This window comes from Saimiri boliviensis, chromosome 1, assembly GCF_048565385.1.
Source record: "Saimiri boliviensis isolate mSaiBol1 chromosome 1, mSaiBol1.pri, whole genome shotgun sequence".
Lineage (NCBI taxonomy): Eukaryota > Metazoa > Chordata > Mammalia > Primates > Cebidae > Saimiri > Saimiri boliviensis.
Window position 1 is genome coordinate 14,849,742 of NC_133449.1, and position 24,486 is coordinate 14,874,227.

Consider the following 24,486-nt stretch of genomic DNA (forward strand, 5'->3'; position numbering starts at 1 on the left):
TGGGGGTGGGGGGTGGAGGCAGCAAACCACCTTGCCATGTATGTACCTATGCAACAATCCTGCATGATCTGCACATGTACCCCAGAACCTAAAGTACAATTAAAAAAAAGTTAGTGGCACTTCCCCCTTTGCTCGCTATCTCTCCTGCTCCACTATGGTAAGATGTGCTGGCTTTCCTTTCGCCTTCTGCCATGATTTTAAGTTTCCTGAGGCCTCCCAGCCATGTGTCCTGTTAAGTCTGTGGAACTATGAGTCAATTAAACCTCTTTTCTTCATAATTTATCCAGTCTCAGGTAGTTCTTTATAGCAGTGTGAGAATGAACGAATACACTCGCCATCAGAGTCCTTTCACAACTGACAGATTTTCAGTGATTTAAGGCTGTCACTGTATTGTTCCAGGTAGACCTTTTTCCATACATACATTCCACTTCTCATCCCATATATATGTGCTTGTGTGTGTTTGTGTGTGTAAACATAAATCTCCATTAGGAGTTCAACTAGATATTCGATTTGAGCTGCATTTCCAAGCCTCTTGCTTTTTCTTCTCGAATGATAACACAGTGTTTTAGAATCATAAGCAACAATATCATTTTCTGGTAAACTCCCTGATATAAATATACCTCCTTCTAAAATTCTGTCTTGATAAGGTGGTAAGGCTGGGCACAGATGCTTGTGCCTGTAATCCCATCACTTTGGGAGGTCAAGGTGGGAGGACTGCTCAAGCCCAGGAGTTCGAGACTAGCCTGAGTAACATAGTGGGACCCTATCTCTATAAAATATAAATAAATAATAAGGTGATGATTAGGGACAGTCTATTAATTTTTTGATAGCAGGTTTATCAGTATAGACAAGAATAGAGCTCATCAAATATCTGTTGTATATAAAAAGATTTTCAGTACTTCAATTTATTGTATAAAACATAATACTGAGAAGAACTCATAAACATGAGAAGAGTCAACTTCTTACTCAAGCTTCCAAAAACAAAATTAGTTTTGGTGAAAAAACATAGGAATTGGCATCGGTGACCCAGATTACTAGGTTTTCCTTCCTGAGCTTTAAATTTTCCATTTCTAAAATTGAAGCAATTTCTTCTGAATCCCCATAAAAACTAAATGAGACTGGATGAATAAGCGCTAGCTCCCTATGCAAATTGTTTTCTGATCATTGCCACTGCTACTTTCTCTTTCTCAAGAAACTTTACTGGTTATGATTACTTCCAATATTGAAATTAAATTTGAGTAAAAATTCTTCCCCTGAGTTTATCACTACTTTCCCCCAAATACTCCAAAACACCTCCTATTTATCCCAACACTGTATTTCATACATCCATTTTTTTTTCACTCAAGTGCATAACATTTAAAGTTTCAAAAGTGCTTTCACATGATTTTCATTTGACCTCCTATCAAGCTGGGGATGTGCAGGGGAAACACTGTTTCTTTCTTTTTTTTTTTTTTTTTTTCAGACGGAGTCTCCGTAGGTTGCCAGGCTGGAGTGCAGTGGCACGATCTCACTTCACTGCAACCTCCGCCTCCCAGGTTCAAATGATTCTTCTGCCTCAGCCTCCCGAGTAGCTGGGATTACAGGCATGTGCCACCACGCCCAGCTAATTTTTGTATTTTTAGTAGAGATGGGGTTTTACCATGTTGGCCAGGATGGTCTCAATCTCTTGACCTCGTGATCCAACCGCCTTGGCCTCTCAAAGTGCTGGGATTATAGGCATGAGCTATCGTGCCTGGCCTGTTTCTTGTTTTATAGACACTACCATGTGTAGTTGAAACATCGAGAGCCATAGTCTTGCAGCTGGAAAGTGAATCAAGCCACCTGGCTTCCCACCCACCTGCCCCATATCGCTGAACAAGTCTCCATGAGTTGTTCTACATCCAGCTTCACACCTAAAATCACTCAGAGGTTTTTTGTTATTCAGAGTACATTTAAACTTCTCTCCCTCATTTCCCAACATCTAACTTCAGTGACATGATGCATGGATATGAAAGCTTTTAGCCTTTAAGAAGCTTACGAAGAGCTTTCTGGGATGCTTCAAAATCTTCCATATTCAGTATTCAAAGTAATATGGCAAAATATCATAGGCTGCAAAAACTGACAGCATAAAAAGCCATTCATAATTTAAACAGGAAATTATGAAGTTAAATTACTTCATTTTCCCCCTAAAACTTGGCAACGTAGTTCTTCAGTGAGGTGAATAAAGTATGATTTCTTTAAAGAATATGGTCAACTCCCTGTAAAAGCAAAATATGCATAAATATTCATGACAACAAAATGCTCAATGACTTAATCTACTGCTTACTAGTAGAGGTAATAAATCCATTCGGTTTAATAGTCTCTATATTTCTTGTTAATATTATTTGGAAAGTTTTAAACAGGTGCTGTGTTTCCCCTTTAGGGTTGTTATTTTGCTTGAGATAATTTTCTACTTAGTATTTTCAATTAGTAGCTTAAAAAAACTCATTTTAGAAATAGTCTACCATAAAGTTCTGAATTTCATCCCCTGCTGAGTTTGCTTCCCTAGTCTATAAAACTAAAGGACATGTTTCCATTTTTAAACTGATTTTATCTTCTGAACACTTTTTTAAAAGAATGCTGCAAAGATCACACTTCAAAATACATTTACAATAATTACAAAGGTAAGATATAAGGCAAAAAAAGTCAAAGTACGGAACAATGTGCACAGCCTATTTAACATCGATCTAAAAAACCAGTTATACAAGTATGTGCAGCCATCAGCTATCTCTGGATGGATACAAATGGGAAACTGACATTTTGTTATATACTATTTCAATCACTTGAGTTTTTGGATCAAGTGTGTTTTCTTTGTTAAATATAAAAATGAGTTAAGGAGAACAAATACTAGAAGAGAAAATTCTCTCGGACTGACCATTTGCCAACCATCAATATATAAAATTAAAAGAAAAATGCAGGTGAGGGAGGCGGCTCCACGGATCATCTGAGAGCTGCTGGGCTCCAGGGGCCTCTGCCGGCTCAGGGTAGTGCTGCCCTTCAGGATGCACAGGCTGTGCATGAGAAATAAGCACAAGAATTCTATCAATACTTTTATTCAAGGCTAGTAATCCACCTAAGTTAGCATTCCTGCAGCGCGTAACTCCAGGGGGTGGAAAGGGAAAATGTGAAAAGACTGTGGAATTAGAAACAAGCTGAACAGACAACTGAGTGAAAGCTAAGCTTCACTGGGTGTGATTACGCGTAGGCAACAAATTGAAACCACTTTGATTTCAATTTCCAAGATGATTCATCTGGAGTTTGTCATATTTAATTCCAAACTCAGCAGTGCTGCTTTATGCAGAGGAAGATGCTGAAAACACTCAAATAATGAGCCATTAAGCAGTCAATGAAAACCTCCTGTATATTTAAAACATCCAACATCCAGCTATCATGTCTACCGGTGTTTCCATCAAATCCAAGAGGGTCAGAACTCAACACTGCAAACCCGAAGCCTCAAGCTGTCCTGACACGCAGCACGTGGCATGATTCCTGATCTCATCTACATGCCAATCAATGGTCACTGAATAACCACAACGGGCTAGGTCTGGGGATACAGGGAGCAATAGAATTCCTCTCTTCAAATAATGCTGCCACACTGAGAGGAGAAAGATGTGCATCGACTGTAATCCTAAAAGAATTGCTTCCATGAGTGTACACACAAGGAACAGAGAGAGAGGGAAGGAGACCAAGCAAGGATTAAGAGGAGGTGCCTCTGAGCTCAGACTTGCCTACTCACAGCGGGAGGAGGAGGAAGTACTTCAGATGGGGAACCGGATCTGCGTGTGCACAGAGGCACAACAAAGGATGTTCAATTCAGAGAAATCTAAGTTCTGAGCAGCCGGAATATAAACTTCAAAAGAAATAGTGTCAGGAAACACGGCTGGAGGTACAAGGAAGAGCCTGCCAGTTCACTGAGAGTCTTATCTGTCATTTGCAGGATGTTACCTGGTAGACATGGAGCGGCACATGAAAATATCCTGCTGGGAGTTACCCCTGAGGTTTGCGTGCTGCAAATATCACTCACATCTGAAAAAGAGTGACCCTGCTTCTTTGGAAACAAAGCTTGAGTGGCCGCTGGCCAAGTAAAAAGCAGGCAACGCCTGGAATCCGGGGCTTTAAATGACTGGATGTCACTTTCTACCACTTTCTATCAGAGTAACCTTGAGCAAGTAACTACATTTCTGAGTCATATCTTCTACAAAGAAGACGGTTTTTCTGCAAAATGAGGTTGCTCAAAGGATCAAACAGCAGAATGAACGTGAAAGGTATTTAAGACAGCTGTTTGGAAAAATCCACACTGTGCTTCCCTTTGCTCCCACTCCACAACAATCATCATCAACACAGAAGATGTCTGTGACCAAGAGTCGGGGAGAGTTTCTCCCCACCAAGTGAGCAATCAGTTGGGGAGCAGACAGGAACTGGGTGTCCTCCGATTCAATTCCTGGAGGCAGTGTCAGATCTGATGTCTAAGAACAGAAAACATTTAGCACAGGAGACAAATGAAAGCCAGAGGACAGCAATGCAGCTTATCCCACCCTCTTCCAGTAAGATGAAAAATACTTAAGCTCAAAACAATAGCACGCACGTGCTCTGACAGAGGTAAGTACATGGGAGTACAAAAGCACATTGGGAGGGCCTGACCCAGCTTGGGAGGACTAAAGAAAGGTTCTTGAGTGAGGTGACACCTGAACCAAGTAGCTAGGCAAAGAAATGGTGGCAAAAAGCATTAAAGGGAGAGTTTTTGGTATGGCTGCAGCACAGAAAGATGAAGTTGGAAAAACAGAGGTTGGATCACAGGGACGTGCAGAACATGCTGGGGTAATGGGAGGTTCCTTAAGGATTTTGGGCAGAGAGGAGGATATCTTCAACTGCATTTTAGAATGACTACTCTGGCAGTTGTCTGGGGGAAAATATAAAAGTAGAAAAATGAAGACAAGGTAATGTTCACCAGGCGGTCACAGGAGTTTAGGTGAAGAACTACAGAGGGTAAGGGGAGGACACGGGGTGAAGAGACGGAAACAAATGGAGAGGTGGTAACTCTCCCCCACTCCCTCGTGACACATCTGTCTGTCCAGAAGAGATTCACAATACCTTTGCATCTTGATGGGGAAAAACAGCCCGGTTTCTAAGTCTTCATTTCTCCTTTTAGATCAACAATCGGACGCTTTCCACAGGTTGCCAAGAAACCCCTACAGAACTAGCTGGCTCACGACCTGCCCATGTGCTGTCTCAGGCTACCAGAGGTCACCTCTTTTTGTCTGGAGCAGCTGAAAGGTTAGACATCATGTGTTCAGGCATCATCACCAGGCCCCACGGACTTTACTGGCTTCTATTCCCACAGAATTAATGCTGCTTCCTCAAGCCATGACTCTAACAGCAGCCACCCGATGGTGTTGTGCCCAGAAAGGGAATGGTGGTGGGTAGTGGGAACTATGCCACAGGGTGGGTGGGTAGTATGACAACCAGGAATTTGAGGCCAAGAGCTAGCATGAGGGCAGGAGAGCTCCAAGGGACACTTTCAAAGGAAAAGCCAGTTTGATACATGTGATGGTTAATATGAAGGTCAACTTGACTGAATTGAAGGATGCAAAGTACTGTTTCTGGGTGTGTCTGTGAGAGTGCTGCCAAGAGATGAACACTTGAGTTAGTGGACTGGGAGAGGCAGACCCCCACTCAGTGTGGGTGAGCACCACCTAATCAGCTGCCAGCGCAGCTAGAATAAAGCAGGCAGAAGGTGGGAGAAGACGACTGGCTAAGTCTTCCAGCCTTCATCTTTCTCCCGTGCTGGATGCCTCCTGCCCTCAAACATCAGACTCTAATGTCTTCGGCTTTTGGACTCTTAGACTTACAGCAGTGGTGTAAGTGGATCTTTGCTAGTGGATCTTGGGCTTTCAGCCACAGACTGAAGCCTGCACTGTCGGCTCCCCCTCTTTTGAGGTTTTGGGACTCGCACTAGCTTCCTTGCTCCTCGGCTTGCAGATGGCCTTTCATGGGACTTCATCATTGTGGGTGGTTAATAAACTCCCCTTCATATATACATATATCCTATTCCTTTTGTCCCTCTAGAGAACCCTAATACAATAGAAACACAGTGATAGAAATAAGAACAAGAATTAATGGGCAGAGATGGTGGGTTGATAGAAAATGGATGGAAGAAACAGAAATTGGGTAAGAGGCAGGACGGGATAAAAATCCAGACTTATTCTTTATACGACAATGCCACGCTCTGTGTCCTTTAGAGTAGGTACTCTAATGCCGAATAGGTTAAAGGGTATACAAACTAAAAGACCTGGAAATAAAATACACTTTTCATGAAGTGGAAAGAACTGTAGGAACACAGAAGTAGAAACCAAGATAAACACACCTTCACTTTGAACCCTTATCCTTCAGTATTTTGCTTTATTTCTTGGCAAGCTTCAGATGTGGACATCCCAAAGAGGGTTTCCTGTAGAGTGACTGCAATCTGTAAATTTGGAAAGAGTCATGGCCAGATACGAAAAGTGGAACAGAATGTAACAGATTTATCCTAACTTATCCGAGTCACAAACACTGCATGCATTAGTACAATTTTTATTGTGGTTCAAAGTAATTTACTATCAGGGAAACAGGAAAAACGTAAGTTGTACTATAATTTTCCTCCAAGAAAACTACTTTAATTAAAGAAATGAAACTGAAGATGACAGGCCAGAACGCGGCTGTGCAGTCAGCTTTCTGGCTTTTTTAAAAGCTGTAACTTTGTCTCTCCCACATCCATCTTTAGTTCTCCATTTTACTGCCAGTCTAATCCACATTTACTTAACTGCCTCATACGAATTTAGAGCATGTGGCAAGGTCACTGAGGTCCGGTGCCCTGCCATAGTCATCTCCGGACCCCAAGGCTCAGGAACAGGGTGTGGCACATGAGGGATGCTTAATGACTGACAGCTGATTGATGGGAGTGGCTGATATGGTTAGGCTTTGTGTGTCTACTCGAATCTCATCTTGAATTATAATCCTGATAATCCCCATGTGTCAATGGAAAGACCAGGTGGAGGTAACTGAATCATGAGGGCAGTTTCCCCTATGCTGTTCTCCTGATAGTGAGTTCTCACAAGATCTGATGGTTTTATAAAAAGCTTTTCCTGCTTTGTTCAGCACTTCTTCCTGCCGCCTTGTGAAGAAGGTGCCTTGATTCCCCTTTGCCTTCCATCATGATTTAAAGTTTCCTGAGGCCTCCCCAGCCATGCTGAACTGTGAGTCAATTAAGCCTCTTTCCTTTATAAATTACCCAGTCTCAGGTAATTCTTTACAGCAGTATAAAAACAGTTTACAACAGCTGAAGGAATTAGGAGTCGGACGCAAGTAAAAAAGGAAAAAGAAACAGACTAAAACAATAAATTAATACTGCAGAAAGTGTGGTGCTGCTATAAAGGTACCTGAAAATGTGAAAGCAACTCTGGAACTGAGCAACAGGCAGAGGCTGGAACAGTTTGGAGGGCTCAGAAGAGGACAGAGAGGTGTGAAAGAGTTTAGAACTTCCTAGAGACTCGTTGAATGACTTTGACCAAAATGCTGACAGAAGTACGGACAAGGAAGCCCAGGTTGAGGTAGTCTCAGATGGAGATGAGGAACTTGTTGGGGACAAATGTTCACTCTTGCTATTCTTTAGCAAAGAGACTGGTGGTATTTTGCCCCTGCCCTAAAGACCTGTAGAACTTTGCTTGAGAGAGATGACTTAGGGTATCTGGTAGAAGAAATTGCTAAGAAGCAAATCATTCAACGGGTGACTTGAGTGCTCTTAAAAGCAATCGGTATTATACATTCACAAAGAGATTGTTTGGAATTAGAACTCATGATTAAAGGGAAGCAGAGTAAAGTCACCTATAGGAAGGAACTAATTTGCTTTTGATTTTATAGGCTTATAGGCAGAAGCGACTTGCCTTGTCTCAGATAAGACTTTGGACTTGGACTTCTGAGATAATGCTGGAATGAATTAAGACTTTGGCAAACTGTTGGGAAGGCATGCATGGTTTTGAAATGTGAAAGGGACACAAGATTTGGGAGGTGCCAGAGGCAGAATGATATGGTTAGTTTTTGTGTCCCCACCCAAATATCATCTTGAATTATAATCCCCATTATTTCCATATATCAAGGGAGAGATCAGGTGGAGGTAACTGGATCATGGGGGTGGTTTCCCCCATGCTGTTCTCATGAGATCTGATGGTTTTATAAGGAGCTCGACTCCTTTGCTTGCCATTTCTCTTTCCTAACATTTTGGGAAGAAGGTGCCTTGGTTACGCCTCACCTTCTTCCTTGAGTATAAATTTCCTGAGGCCTCCCCAGTCAAGCTGAACTGTGAATCAATTAAATCTCCTTCCTTTATAAATTACCCAGTCTCAGGCAGTTCTTTTTCTTTTTCTTTTGAGATGTAGTTTCACTCTTGTTGCCCAGGATGAAGTGCGATGGTGCCATCTCGGCTCACTGCAATGTCCACCTTCCATATTCAGGTCATTCTCCTGCCTCAGCCTCCCCAGTAGTTGGGATTACAGGTGCCTGCCACCATACCCAGATAATTTTTGTACTTTTAGTAGAGACGGGGTTTCAACATGAGGGCCATTCTGGTCTCCAACTCCTGACCTCAGGTGATCCACCTGCCTCAGCCTCTCAAAGTGCTAGGACTGTAGGCATGAGCCACCATGCCTGGACTGGGAAGCTGTTTACAGCAGTATGAAAATGAACAAATACAGTGGCCTTCCAATCTCATGTATTCTGGAAAGGTACAGCAAGGGGTAGGCACATAGTAGGGCCTTAATACAGTTGACATAATTGGAATGGAAGAGTGAGATGTAATTTCAGCACAGGCATCCTATGTCAATGACATCTACTTAGAGACCACAGTCAAATATATTTTGAGACTTCAACTGACTTTCAGGGGAAAAAAATTCAAGTTTACAATAAGGTACTATGCATTTGGTCGAAGTAAAGCTTCATTGTGTTTCAATGTACTTAGAGTTTTAGAGAAAATTATTTGTACATACATAGCACTGAAGAAAAGATAAGAGTAAAATAAACTCTCTAAATTTCCACCTAATAACTTCAGTCCCTTATTTATAACATATATTAATGTGTGTTTGTTATTTCACATAAAACCATACCTGAGATATTAAAAAACCCCAAATTACTAGAGTATAATTTTATATAAAATAAGTATCTGCACAAAGCAGCAGTAGTTACCAGAAAACAAAACACAAAATTCCCAAAATAAAGTAATACCCTAGGTGAGCTGGTTAAAGGAATAAAGCATTCCTGTTTCTTATATCCAGAAGTTGACTCGAGAATAAAACTATGCCTCAAACCAGTACACATCTAACAGTGACGTGTCCTGGGAGAGTCACCTGTTATGGATGGTCCTCCCATGTGTCTTACTGAAAATAAACACAGACGGATGAAAACCTGAAAGCCTATCTATCACACAAATGGAATGTTTTCACCTCCTTCTAGGTTCTTAGACATGGTTTGGAAGGTTGAAGCAGCTAGAGCTTTGATAGACACATGAAATTATTTCTTTACACAAAATGTAAGACCTGGAAAAATATACGCTTCCTACCATATGAAATAACTGTAAGAACATAGAAAAAAATCAAGGTAAGTGCACCTTTAGTTTTAACCCTTATTTTTCAGTATTCTGCTTTATTTCTTTGCCAGTTTTAATTGTGGAATTTTTTTTTTTTAGTTTCACTTTTGTTGCCCAGGCTGGAGTGCAATTGGCGTGACCTCAGCTCACTGCAACTTCTGCCTCCCGGATTCAAGCGATTTTCCTGTCTCAGCCTCCCAACTAGCTGGTCTTACAGCCATGTGCCACCACAGCTGGCTAATTTTGCATTTATAATAGAGACAGGGTTTCTCCATGTTGGTTAGGCTGGTCTTGAACTCGTGACCTCAGGTGATCTACACGCCTCAGCCTCTCAAAGTGCTGGGATTACAGGCATTAGCCACCATGCCCTGCCTTAATTGTGGAAATCTTAAACAGGCTTTCTTATAGAGTGACTACAATATCTGAGTTTGGAAAGAGTGATGATGAGATACAAAAGGTGGGATAGAATTTAACGATTTTCTCCTAATTTAACCCAGTCACAAATAGTACATGCTTTGGGACTTTTCATTTTGGTATAAAGTAATTTACTATCAGGGAAAACAGGAAAAATATAAGTTGTATTAGAATTTGTTTGGGGTTGAGGAAGAAGAAATCTTGCCTCAATAAAATCTGGACCTTGGATTTATGCATACAGTTGATCTTAAAGTCTATTTATTTACTCTTAAAATGATCCAATACAAAAATCAGATAATTTCCCAATGCTGATAATTAAAACTGGTGTGTCTATACAAGTACTTGGAGGGATTTTCCAGTGGCACCTGCAATATTTTTGTATCCACAAAAGAAGGCACATGTAGCCTGAGGCCATGTTTACCTGCTTTCGCTTGGAAATTAACAATAGTTACATAAAAGCTGTCTAAGGCTTGTGACAATTAGGAACAATATATTTCAACATTCTATCTGTACAACTGACCACTTCATATCTCTGGCTTTAAAAAAATGACAGTGCAGTTATTGCTCTAAGGATTTTGTTGTCTACTTTCCCAAGTTAGGCACGGCCATCTTTCTTTTAGAAAGTAAATTTAAAAACCAATTCTCTGTTTCGCCTTTCCTACTACTTAGCTATTCCTAACTAAAAACTTAGTAAAATAAAGTAAATGAAGGAAAAGTCAGAGGGAGCAATCAGTACTCACAATAAATATTAAACTCTACTTACTGATACCTGGCAAAGCAACTTCATCGAATACAGAAAAGCCAAGGGCCATCTGCCACTTGGAATACATTCTGGATAAAAACGCAATCAGTTCTTCCAAAAATTAAACACGTGTTTTGAGTATTTCAGAAAAGGCTTAACTTTGCTCATTAATAAGGTGGAAATCATGAAGACTCACCCTGTAAAGAGGATGGCATTTGTCCCTGAAACATGGGGCCAATCGGGCATAGATCTGTAGGCTATAGTAATAGGCTGCCAGCTGGAGAGATACCGCAGAGCGGGACTGCTTTTCAAAGCACCGGTTAGCATCTAACACCTAGGAGGCGACATGGGAGAATTAACTCAGCTGAAAGGAAACTAAGAAGATTATAAACCATTACATTTCTAGTCATTCCTGCAGATTTTTCATACAAAGTTTCCATTATATCAACTCAAGCTCAAGCTCAAGATCAACTTAATAATGACTAAGTTAAAAATCGCAAGGCACTATAAAGCATATCCTATGCACATAAAAGTGGATGTGAAGATGAACACTGAAGCTAACTGTAGAACTGATTCTGTAAGATACTGACCAGGGTCCATTTAGCACCTAAGAACTAAGAACTAAGAGGTAAAATTGCAATAAACAATTTTACCAATGAAAATTCATAGTATACACTTTCATTTAGTCATTTTCAGGTTCTTTTTCATTGGTAAGGGCAAACTTACCTGTGGTAAGGCAAGAAGATAAGCAAGAGCCAAGGTCATGTCATTTGGCAAGGCTTCACTTGCTAGCTGCAGGAGAACTGAATGCAGAAAAGAAATGTTATTTTGCTGAGGTTGCATGTGAAATTTATTGTTACTAAGTGCCACGTTTTCAGCCCTATAAGATTTCAACAAATAATTAGTGGCAGGGAACTTTTATGAAAGTCTATTCGGTATCATCTAAACACAGATCATATGGAATTGTGTTGAATAGCAACGTTACCTTAACTCAAAAAAAGGATACTGTTGGTTATCTACACATGAGGAAATTCTCTCAGGGCAGCTGCAAAGGCTAAGTGCACAGACATTAGGGAGGCTTGGTTTCCTAGAGCTACGTCTTTCCGTTTTAATGATGCAGACAGTGCTACAAAATGATGTGCATCAAGGTTAGCTACTATGGAGGCTGAAAATATGATCAGAGCAATAAAATAGCTTTATGAGTGCAAATTTGGGGTAAATCTTTTACTACAATAACATGATTTTGTTCTTTCCAATAACACCCCTCTTCATCACTCTCCACAAAAAGAAAAACAGTCTTTTGTTTTGCTTGTATGTCTTAAAAGATCCCAACCATTAAAAACTTTTCCTTCTCATGTAAATTTTTATACAAGCCACAACTTGCCAATGTTATAGCTTTAACATAAAAGCATGCGTTGCCAATACACTCTGTGTTTGTACACAGTTTGTTTCGGTAAGAATGTAGCCTATTCATTTAGGGTCTCAGTAGCAAATACTAGGTAGTCATATGTAATCACAATATGTACCCAATATTTAAAAAAATACAGACTCTTATGATCAGCACTAATGAAGGAGAACAGTATACAAACAATTCAAAGTAAATGATATTTGACTTTGGAAATGCACCACATGATTCTCCCAGAAGATTTACCTTCCCAATTATGTCTTATGTAGAATAACGTTTAAGTTGTTTGTATAATCTCTGTTTAGCTGATAGTCTAGGCACTGGGAATGGTGGGAGGGTGAAGAGGGACCTACAAATGGCTGAAGTGTCAGAGACTGACCTAGAACTCACCAGTACCCAAATAAAACGAAAATCCCAGGCATGTTTTAGAACAATTACCACAACATCCACCCAATCTTTCCCTTCACTTAATACACATTTGCCCATTTCTGAAAAACAATGTACCCTCAGGGATAAAAATATGAGACCACTGAAAATGTTCCAAAGAATATGCTACAGGTTCGAGGAAAAATCCCAAAACAAAAACAACCCAACAAAAAGCAGCAACAATGATATTGTTGGAATAAATGCAGAGTCCCCAGAAAATGTTGAGAGAATTTTCACCGAGATACTTAAGTTCCAGTAGGTTTATTTTTTAAATAGTTATAGACAAAACTCACAAAACGGTCACTAACATTTTTTGAACATATATAATTGAATACAAGGCTTATAGGAGGCAAAAAAGAAAAGTTAATTTTCATGAGTTCAAAGTAATGACAAAAATCACCCTCATAAAGTTGTCTAAAGGGTCATCACTGTTATTTTTACTAAGTGGTAAAAATCATCAACCTGAAATACAGATGTTTGTTCCAATGATATCTACATAGACTTTACTTCATAAATACAACTATATGAATCATGTTTATTTTTTTCTTTTTTGCACAGCTTTGACATGGTGGAGGCCTTGCTAATCCTCGAGAGACTTCTCCTCCCAGATCTAGCTAATACCTAGAGCAGGCGTCCCCAGACTTTTTACACAGGGGCCAGTTCCCTGTCCCTCAGACCGTTGGAGGGCCACCACATACTGTGCTCCTCTCACTGACCACCAATGAAAGAGGTGACCCTTCCTGAAGTGCGGCAGGGGACCGGATAAATGGCCTCAGGGGGCCGCATGCGGCCCGCGGGTCGTAGTTTGGGGACGACTGACTGACCTAGAGAGTGAAACAACTTGCCTGTGAGCACACATCTGACATGCCAATCAACCAACCCACAGCCCATACTTTGAACCACCTCCCCTATCTTGGCTTTTCTACCCCAAGAGGCAATAATTCTCTACTTTAATCACTACACAGCAAGGTAACTAAACAATCAGAGACCATCCCTACATCCCAGAGCCTAGCCAAATTATCCATACTATCTAATCATCAATTTGCCCAACCTTGCCTACCCTGCCTCGTCCATTACTTCCCATAGAACCTGGGCCCTTGTCAAGCTTTCCTGTGCCTCCTTCTGCCTTTAAACCACCAGACGCTTCTCCACATGGGTGTGGACTGTCTTCCATTTTTAGGGATCTGTGAATATAAACTTCTTCCTTCATGACAATCATTTCCATGTCTGCGAGTTTTACTAATACTCAAATAAAACCAAAATCCCAGGCAGGTCTTAGAACTATAACAAAATCTATAAATAGATAATGAAACTCTTGCCTACAAAATCAAGCAGAATGCTACAGCAGGAAAGAAACCATTGTCAGAACCAGAAAGTCCTCGGATCAAAGCTCAGGGGTCCAACCGATTGACCACATAATTTGAGTTTCAGAATACAGAACGTTTTGGACTTTAGGAGGTTGTGCTATATATGCACCATATATTACATGACACCCTATGTATGGTATGGGAACACTCAATAATCAAAGACATTAATATCCCTGTTGCAAAAGATTTGAATACTCAAGTGAGATAAGCAGGGTATAAAGTAGACTCATGTCAGTTTAGTTCAGGTTTCGACGCCAAACAAATTACAAAAATCTTTCTGGTTTTCAAAGGATTTTAGATTTGGGATCTGGAACACTATTTGCCTCCTATGTAAATGAGGATTAAGTGAATAAGCTATGCAAAGTGCAGAGCGTCACTCTAGCTACAGAAAGTGCACAGAAGGTTCCCTCCTTCCCTCTATAAACCGCAGGCCTGAGGAAGCAAATTCTTTTCTCTGGTTATACCATGTTTCCATTTCCCCCTAAAAAAAAATGACTGATAAAGTTTCTTCCAATAACAACCACAGTGCAACAGAGACAATTATTTCCATTTTATACAAATCCTAATTATTAATGAATTAACGATTGCATGTAAGCATGAAGACTAATTTCACCAAGAAGCAAGAGTAGACTTCAACAGTCACACCTGATGGGCCGATACACGTCTGTCACCGTATTTCCCGTGGCTTAGCTGCTTCTCACTGAGCACTCAGCAATCATTTGAATTAGTTCCTCCTCACAACTTCTCTATGGAAAAAGTCAGATGTTTTCCTCAACTTCCAAAATAGGGTTTTGAATCACAGTTAACTTTTTTATTTGCCCGGTGCCAATACACAAGCAAATCACCTCAGGGTTAGAAAAGAATTCTCCACTTGAAAATTCTCCATTCCGTCAAGCTCCAGAGTCCCTTTTCTTTTCACTGGAACCTTACTAGTGAGAGGTCTGCCCCACTGCACCCACTACCTTAACACTCACTCTTTCCTCAACTCCCTCTAACCCTGGGTCCCAATTAATAGGACCTCCAAAGGTCACCAAACCCAAGGTCTTTTCTCTCTCCTTTCTTTCTTAAATCTCACTGTGGCACCAGGCACTGCCAGGAAGGCTCACTTTGGCTTCAAGGACACTGAGTTCTCCTGATTCTGTTCCTCAGATGGTCTTCCTCATGTGTCTCACCAGATCTCCGTCCTTGTTCAACTACCCTTTTTTTCTTTCCTTTTTAAAGAGATGAGGTCTTAGTCTATTGCCCAGGGTATAGTGCAATGGCACAATCTTGGCTCACTGCAGCCTCAAAATCTGGGCTCAAGTGAACACCTCCTGCCTCAGCTTCCCATGTAGCTATAGAATGATAGGCGTGTGCCATCACAGCTATTTCCTTAACATCTTTTTTTTTTTTTTTTTTTTTTTTGTAGAGACAGGGTATTCTGATGTTGCCCAAGCTGGTCTTTAATTGATGACCTCAAATGATCCTCCTGCCTTGAATTCCCAAAGTGCTGGAATTACAGACATGAGCCACTGTGCCTGACCTCAATTCCGTTCTCAAATTCAACTGGTGCCCTGGTCTACTTTCCCACTATTTAGGTTTGAACCATCTCACAAGATTTGCCTTACCAACTCCTTGTTGGACACTGTCACTTAACTGCTACCCCAAATTAATCATTCTTTAACCAATATCTTTCATATTTCTAAAATAATACCTTATCTTCCCAAAAAACTAAACTTGACATCACAGAGTCATCTTAGGACTTCATTCCTCTCCTCTGCTGCCGGCACTTGGTTCGTCATCAAATCCTACTGAATAATTTCCAAAGAACTCTTCCATACAGATTTTCTGTTTTCACTGCCACAAACCCTAAGCTTCAATTGTTGAAAAATTAGACCCTTTCAACAGCCCCCCAATGCTGCTCTACCTGATGCCTTCAGTCTTTCTCCTTCAAGCACTTTCTTAAAATAGCAGTTTCATATTAATTTTACTTAAGCACTGGGTATTTGTATCATCCTCTAGCTTAGAGAAAGAAAAGAATCTTCATTAGTTTCCCATTCCCTAAAAAAATAAAAGTTAACATTTCCTACTGTGCATTTAAAGTCTCCATAAATATGGGCCAACCTTAATTTGTGGTTTTAATTTGCCATTAAACCTACCCTGTATGTCAACCCAATCAGTCTGAATTCCAAACTCTGTCTGTGCTCATGCCATTGCCTTTTATAACACTAATAATAAAATTAATCTAAAATAAAAATAACTATAATTTTAAAAATATATGCTCTGAGAAGCCAAACATAACATAGGTGTTTGACATCAATTAGCTCAAAGTATCTCAAAAATCCCACAAGGAGATAGTATTATCTTGTTTGTACACAGGCTTGGAAGCTTACATAAATCTGGCAAACTCAGAAAGGCAGTTCATCTGTGAAGACAGAAAACAAGATCCAAAATAAGATCTTTCTTGACCAGTACCTATCAGGCTATTGACAACCTTACGCTATGACAAACAATTAACATATGTCATTTTAAGAATGTGAAAGAAGATATTCTTAGGATAAATTCCTAGAAGTAGAACTCCTGGCTCGAACAATACATGCAACTGCATTCATTGGTACTGCCATGTGCTTTTTAAATTCTCACTTTGAGCATCTCCTCCAGAAATGCTGTTGAGCTTGTGCAGTTCACCCACCTGAACATCTATTTTTTTTAAAAAAAAAAATTTAAATGCCCCAAAATGTCCATTTTATTGGTCAGGGGTGCAGTACAGGCATCACGTAGTTGTCCGCAGGAGCTTTGGGGATCTGTCTGATTCCCTAGGGACTTCTTGACATCTATTTCAATCACCCAAGCCAGTTGAAGAATGTGCAAAATTCTCTCAACCAGTTAAAGACTTCATTCATGAGTTGACTTCTCAGAATTAATCTTAAGCAAAAGGCTCTTTGGCTTTCTATTACCCTTTCTGGGAAACTATGATTCAGGCTTTAACCACACGTCACCTGGTAAACTCCAGTGGAATTCAGAATATTAACTCTATTTAAATTCTTCGGTGATTGGGTTCTATTATCCAGATAGCCCTCCTACAGATTAAAATGTAAACTCTAGACAAAATATAAAAACGAGGATTAAAAGGCTGGGTGAGGTGGCTTATGCCTGTAATCCCACCACTTTGGGAGGCTGAGGCAGGTGAATCACTTAAAGCCAGGAGTTCAAGACCAGCCTGGTAAAGATGGTAAAACCCCATCTCTACTAAAAACACAAAAAACTACCCACACGTGATGGCATGCACCTGTAGTCCCAGCTACTCAGTAGGATGAGGCATAAGAATTGCTTGAACCCGGGAGATGGAGACTGCAATGAGCTGATCACACCACAGCACTCCAGCCTGGGCAACAGAGAGAGACTCCAGCACAAAGCAATCAAACAACAACAACAACAAAAACTAGCATTAAAAGCCACTAGATAGGTGCCTTAAAAAAAAAAAAAAAAAAAAAAAAAAAAAAAAAAAAAAACCCAGAAACTGGAAGACGGTTGCCATTTGAAGGAATGAATGGTACTGGTGAGTTTCCCATCTTTACAGCTTCAGTCCTAAGGGCAAACTTCTGCCTGTGCCATGCTGGGCAGGTAAAACTCAGATAGAAAACCTGCAGTCTTGAAACACCACGGTCCAGAAAATCCACAACAGCTGAAAGTAAGAGAGGTCTGGCGGTTCCTTATAAAACTAAACAAACCCATAACCTTCGACCCAGCAATTCTACCATTAAAATTTACCTATAAGAAATAAAAATACATGTCCACAAAAACACCTGTATGAGATTTCACAGAAGCTTTTAAAAAAAATAACAGGCTTGAGCCACCGCGCCCGGCCAAGCCTGCCGAGGCGGGTGGATCACGAGGTCAAGAGATCGAGACCATCCTGGTCAACATGGCGAAACTCCGTCTCTACTAAAAATACAAAAAATTAGCTGGGCGTGGTGGCGCGTGCCTGTAATCCCAGCTACTCAGGAGGCTGAGGCAGGAGAATTGCCTGAACCCAGGAGGCGGAGGTTGCGGTGAGCCGAGATCGCGCCATTGCACTCCAGCCTGGGTAACAAGAGCGAAATTCCGTCTCAAAAAAAAAAAAAAAAAAAAAAAAAAACAACCACCACCATAAGCCAAATCCTTTTTTTTTTTTTTTTTTTTTTTTGAGACGGAGTCTTACTCCTTCGCCCAGGCTGGAGTGCAATGATGTGATCTTGACTCACTACAACCTCTGTCTCCCAGGTTCATGCCTCAGCCTGCCCCAGGTATCCTTTAATAGAAGGGTGGATAAACAGTTTTATAGGCATACAATGAAATACTACTCAATAATTTAAAATAAAAATCTACCAACAATGCCATATAGATGAATCTCAAAAAAACGCACTTTACGTGTCATACAAAATAATACTTACTATATAATTGTACTTAATGAATTCTAGAACAATCAAAAGTAATCTACAGTGGGGAAAAATCAGAGCATGGGGTGCCCTATAGGAAGTGTGGGTTGGGCATGTGCTCAGAAGAGGATGAGACTTTACGGTGGCAGTGAGGTCTCTGCATCGTGACAGGAGTTACACAGGTGCTGTACTTGTCAGAACCTGTCCAGTTATACAAGTAAGATTTTTGTATTTCACTGTGAATTCTGAAACATTCAAAAGTAAAAAATGCTCACTCTAGTTAAAGATATGCAGCGTGGTGCCAAAAGGTGAAGTTTACTGATGTCTGTAATTTACTTCGAAATGCATCAAAAATGAAGTTGAGTTTGACTGATTGAGGGGTGGAGAAATATAGGTATAGTACATGCGGCAATATTAATTGAAGAGTATATGGGAGTTCACTGCAGAATTATTTCAACTTTACTGTGAATTTTTAATTTTCTCAATAAAAACACTGGTGAAGAAAAGAGAAAGAAATCCTCCCTGAAAACTGTGTCAAATGCTTAAGCTCCCTGTCAGTTACTTATTTCCCAAAAGGGGGTTCCTAAAAGACGCTTCTGGACAAGTTATACATGCCTGGTCTCCAGCACTGCACTCAGCCAGCTGAGTTTCAGGCTACAGTAAACCCATGACCTCCCAGCTGCTTCAAGACTGGAAGAATCCCAGACATCAAGTATACCATTCTCCATGTGACTCGAGATGAAAGGAAACTCTCTTCTCGAATCTCTAACACAATCATTGCTGAAGTTATCTCATGACTCTTTTTCTCCTACACAGTGATCCCAGGCCATTCATCTCTATAACCCAAATGCCTAGCCCAAGGCTTTCCTAACTAACATGAATTTTAGGGAACTGATGGGGATGGTGGAGGACATGAGTCTCCCTCCACTCCACTCCTGGGCATCAAACTGCCTCAGCAGCCCTCACCCAGACTCAGAGTTTCTAATCAGATGGAAATCAAAACCCACACTTGGAAGCTTCTTAGCCGTGGAATTTGTATACCATATGAAGCAATACTTGACAAAAATATTCAGAGAAGATGGTAAGCAGATTTTGCTGAAATGCAAAACATGTAATATTGGCTAGAGACTGAATCACAGGGGCTTTACCACTGAACATAAATAAATAATAAATAAATAATAAATAAATAAATAAATAAATAAATAAAACCTGCTCTACATTTAGCAGTGTGCATGAATTTAATATGTAATGCTAGTTCTCAAACCTTGAACACAATGCATTCTCTAAACAAGTTATATGGCCAAAACCAGATGAAATCTATGCTTAAGCCTTCAAGCACTAATTCTGTGCAAAGTAAGTGCCTCTAGAAAGCACTCTGATAAATTTAATTCCAGAACAAAACTCATAAGGTTGCCCATATTATTGATTTGGACATCATTAGCCATTAAATCATTCATCTAGCTAAATAAATAATGACCAATTTTCTCCAGTTAAGTCTCCATAAAAATCTTTTCATCAACTTTATTAAAAAAGTTTAAAAAGTCAGATCATGTTAGAAAGTTTAATTTATATCATGACCTACTTCTAAAGTCCAGAATTACTTTTTTACCACAATTTTTAATCTGTGTCACTTATAACCTACATCATTTTTCAATTCTGCTGAGTTTCTAACAAATATTTGATACTATAAAATAGCCAAAGGTAACTGTTCCAGACATACTGGCATTAGCAAAATATATCAAATGTGATAGGGAATATGAAAATGCTTCATAAATTATAAACCCAAATGTACATAAAGGGATTATTATTAAAAATCACCTCTACATTTAATATTGATGGTATAGTAATATGTTTTCTTAATATAAATTGTAAGTGTTCTGAAATGTTTTTATCATTCAATGACATTTGAAATTTTTTAAAAATTCCTTAATAGACTTAGATGCTTTCTCTGGTGAAATATTAAAATCTGATTGTCAGAAAATATAATCTCAAGAAATACCAGGGCAGACAGAAAATCACTGCAGGCCCTTAAAATCCCATAGACACCACTAAGCACAGTACATAAACTAGGGCGCAGATGCACTAAGAGCGCACGCTCAGTTCACCGGCCCAGTGACTCTGACAGACACACTGTACTTACTCTCATCATTGCGAAGACACATTCATTACATAGCTACCTCATAGAAAATCCTCACAGCTGTAAGGATAGAAGATTTGGAATTAGATGTGGTGCTCAGAGTTTGAGCCTTAAGTTGAAGAGACCAGACACAGCCATAAAAGACCTGGGGAGTTTTCTCTACGCTGCCTAGTGAGAAGGTCAGAGTGTTAGGTCTCAGTATGAAAATGGACATATGAGGCTGGGGAGAATCTAATATTTAAAGTGAAACTTTCCAAACAGTCTTGACTATGGTTTCACAATTGAATCCCCTGAGGTTCTCCAGAAAACATATGATGTATGAGCCAGGTGTGGTTTGGGAGGCTGAGATGGGAGGACTGCCTGAGTCCAGGAGTTTGAGACCAGCCTGGGCAACATAAAGAGACTCTACTCTGTCTCTACACTAACAAGAAAAAAATTTAGCTGGGCATGGTGTGTGCACCTGTAGTTCCAGCTTCTTAGGAGGTGGTGGTGGGAGGGTCGCTTGTGCTCAGGAGGCTGAGACAGCAGCAAACCACAGTCATGCCAATGTACTCCAGCCTGGGCAACAGAGCAAGATGTTAGCTCATAAAAAATTAAAATTGATAAATATGCCCAACTCTAGAGTTACTGAAAAAATCACCTACCATGGATTCAAGGGCCGTGGTATTTCTTAAAAATTTTCCTAAGAAATTCTAAAGTGTCACCAGGAAGGAGAACTACAGAGGTAAGTCCTGAAAAAATGGTGAAATCACAACTGGATCGACCGAAGGGCAAGCTGGTAGCAAGGGCAATCATGCAAGTCAGGAGACCGGACTGAGCCGAGGTGTACATGTGGGACCCCAGCATGAAGCCATCAGGGAGCAACAGCCCCGAGGCAAAACATTGAAGCTTTATAGACAAGAAAACAGAAGCAAAGGAAAACAGAGTAATATTCTTCTGCTTGAAATCCCTACAGCTCCTGATAGAGGGTTCATTCAAAATGTTTAAATTCACTAACAAAACCTTGCACTCCTTCTCAGCCTACTATCGTTTCATTTCTCCACTGGCTGGCCACACATATCCCCGAAAAATCATAAAGTTTTAAATGTTCCTTGCCTCTGTGAATTTTATTCCCTCTTCCTAAAATATCTCATTTCTTCTTCTCCTAAACCCACCTCTATTCATTTCCTCCTCTAATCCCCTTCCAAGTCATAGTCAAATATCGCCTGCTTTCAGAAGGCCTCTTCACGACACCTTCTCCCTCAGCTGCCACACCTCTACCATCCCAGTGCGCCTGGGTTAGCCTGTCATAGCACGTATCACACATCTGTCTGTCTCCCCATCTCTTTTATAAGACTGCTGAAGACAAGGACAATGTCTCTAACTTTATATTCTAAGTTCCTAGGACAGGGCCTGGCACACAGGTGGCTAGATGACCTCTCCTTCAGTGAATAATGTCCACACAGTTAGAAAGGGAACTGGAAGAGATCCCTAATCATCTTCAAGTATGTTTCCCCACTCCATAAAGCTCCACAAGAAAACCTCACTATTTGCTTTACTCCTCAAGATCGTTTTGATACCTCATCATTTAGTTATCAACTACACAAAGATGGCCAAGTACTGTAAGGATTCTATGAAAAGAGGAGGCCGATTAACCCAGAAATATGCACCTCTCAAGGGCCCAACTGCTTACATACTCAACGTTTCTCCAAAAACAGCACTGGAAAATATCAGAAGACTAATACAATGAGCGATCAACTTGAGAGGGTCTACTCCAAGAAAGCAGCCAATTTTAAGACCTTTAACCATGTGGTTCCATTATTTGGCCTTTTTGTAAAGCCTTTTTGTTCCATTATTTTGCCTTTTGTACCTTTTATATGAGAGGTATTCAGATTCACATACAGGTACAAGTATATCTCAAAGATACTGGAAGTTTTTGTTCCAGACTACCACAATACAGCAAATATTGCCATAAACCACATCACACAAATTGTTTGGTTTCTCAGTGCATATTAAAGTTATGTTTACACTATACTGTAGTCTATTAAGTATGTAATAACATTATATCTAAAAACCATGTACATACATTAATTTAAAAATACTTTATTGGTAAAAAATGCTAATAATCATCTGAGCCTTCAGTAAGTCTTAATCTTTTTGCAAGTGAAAGGTCTCAATGTTGATGGCTGCTGACTGATCAGGATTGTGGTTGCTAAAGTCTGTGATGACTGTGGCAATTTCTCAAAATGAACCAACCTCTGCTAGCTTCATACTTTTCTTCTGTAGTTTCCTTACCTTTTCAGGCTTCACAGAATTAGAGGCAGTAAAAGGGACCTGTTCTGGATTACACTTTGGTTTAAGGGAATGTTGTGGCTAGTTTGATCTTCTATGCAGGCCACTAAAACTCTCTCTACACCAGCAATACGGTTGTTTTGCTTTCTTATCATCTGTGTGTTCTCTGGAGTAGCATTTTTAATTTCCTTCAAGAACTTTTCCTCTCCATTCACAGCTTGGCTAACTGTAAGTCTTTCTCAGCTTTCAACACACCTTGCACACTAAGCTTAATCATTTCCAGCTCTTAAAGTTACAGATGTGCAACCCTTCCTTTCACTTGAACATTTATAGGCCATTATAGGGTTATTAACTGGCCTCACTTCAATATTGTTGTGTCTCAGAGAACAGAAAGACCTGAGAAGAGGGACAGAGATGGAAAACGGCTGGTCGGTGGAGCAGTCAAAACACACACGACATTTATCAATTAAGTTTACATCTTATATTCGTGCAGTTCATGGTGCCCCAAAACAATTACAATAGTAACATCAAAGATCACTAATTACAAATCACTGTAACAGATACAATAATAATGAAGAATTTGAAATATTGTGAGAACTATCAAAATATGACAGAGAGACATGACGTGAGCACACCATGTTGAAAAAAAATGGCTCTGATAGACTTGCTTGACATAGAGTTGCCGTAAATCTTCGATTTTTTAAAAAGCACTGTATCTGCAAAGTGAAATATAGCAAAGAACAATAAAGTAAGGTATGCTTGTACTTTGCAAATTAAATAACAAAAATATCATATAAACCAGTGTTTGTGAACGTCCTGGTTATTACTTCAGTCTCCATTATTATGCCAAAAAACAGGTGATACGCCCATATCCAACCTAGTATTCTTAAGGTCTTAGATTCTATCTGTACAAACTACCTGCCTGGATAACCAATCATACTTAATCCATGGGCAACTGATGTAAGATAATAAAAAGAAAAGCAATCAGTAAGGAAGAATAAACAGGGAAAGAGAAACATGACTGTACTCTTCATACATACTCAATCTCAACTGTAAGATGTACCATGAATTTAATAATAGCTTTTTGGAGAAGAAAAGAAACATAAATATATCCATAACTGTGATATATGCCCTGAACAGAGAAGAACAGGTAGAGAAACATGCATCTCAGAACCGAAGAAAAATGGTATACTTAGTAAAAACCTCTACTGTTTCAAGGGACCTGCACAGTGTATGGGGAAGTAATATTTGCCTCTCCTCTTAGCAGCAGCATGTGAGTATTGATTGATAGAAAAAAAATTATCTAAAAATAAGCGATACTATCAGGTTTTGGGGGAAATTAGCACTTCTGTTCCCTGTATGCATTTTCCTAAATTTTACTTCATACAGCAACATGCTCAGTCAACAGACAGCACTGTCCAGGCTTATTGGCATTTAGAGGTGGCCAGTAATACAATAAAAAGTAATAATAAGTAATAAAATAATAAGTGCAAGTTATGGATGGGAAAACTGCTTTTCCTTCATCCCTTTTCCTTCTCACTGATGTCTGAAATAGAGACAAGATAGCTAAAGGTCCAGCAGCCTTTGAATTATGAAATATTCACTAAAGATGACAGAGCAGAGGGAGGGGGAATTGAAAGGACACGGTCCAGGAAGCTACCCTAGAACCTTAAAAAGATGAAGGGTAGCCAGGAGT

At 39.9% G+C, this 24,486-nt stretch overlaps 1 protein-coding gene across 3 annotated transcripts in view; it reads right to left on the minus strand.

Moving 5' to 3' along the window:
* NBAS (NBAS subunit of NRZ tethering complex) overlaps nt 1-24,486 on the minus strand; it is a 420,713-nt gene that overhangs the window by 165,717 nt on the left and 230,510 nt on the right. For all 3 annotated transcript variants that reach the window (XM_074394213.1, XM_003935214.4, XM_074394217.1), the window contains 2 exons: nt 11,514-11,590; nt 10,984-11,121 (listed from right to left, as the gene is read on the minus strand). In XM_074394213.1, coding sequence (XP_074250314.1) covers nt 10,984-11,121; nt 11,514-11,590 — 215 coding nt within the window. The remainder of the gene's footprint in view (nt 1-10,983; nt 11,122-11,513; nt 11,591-24,486) is intronic.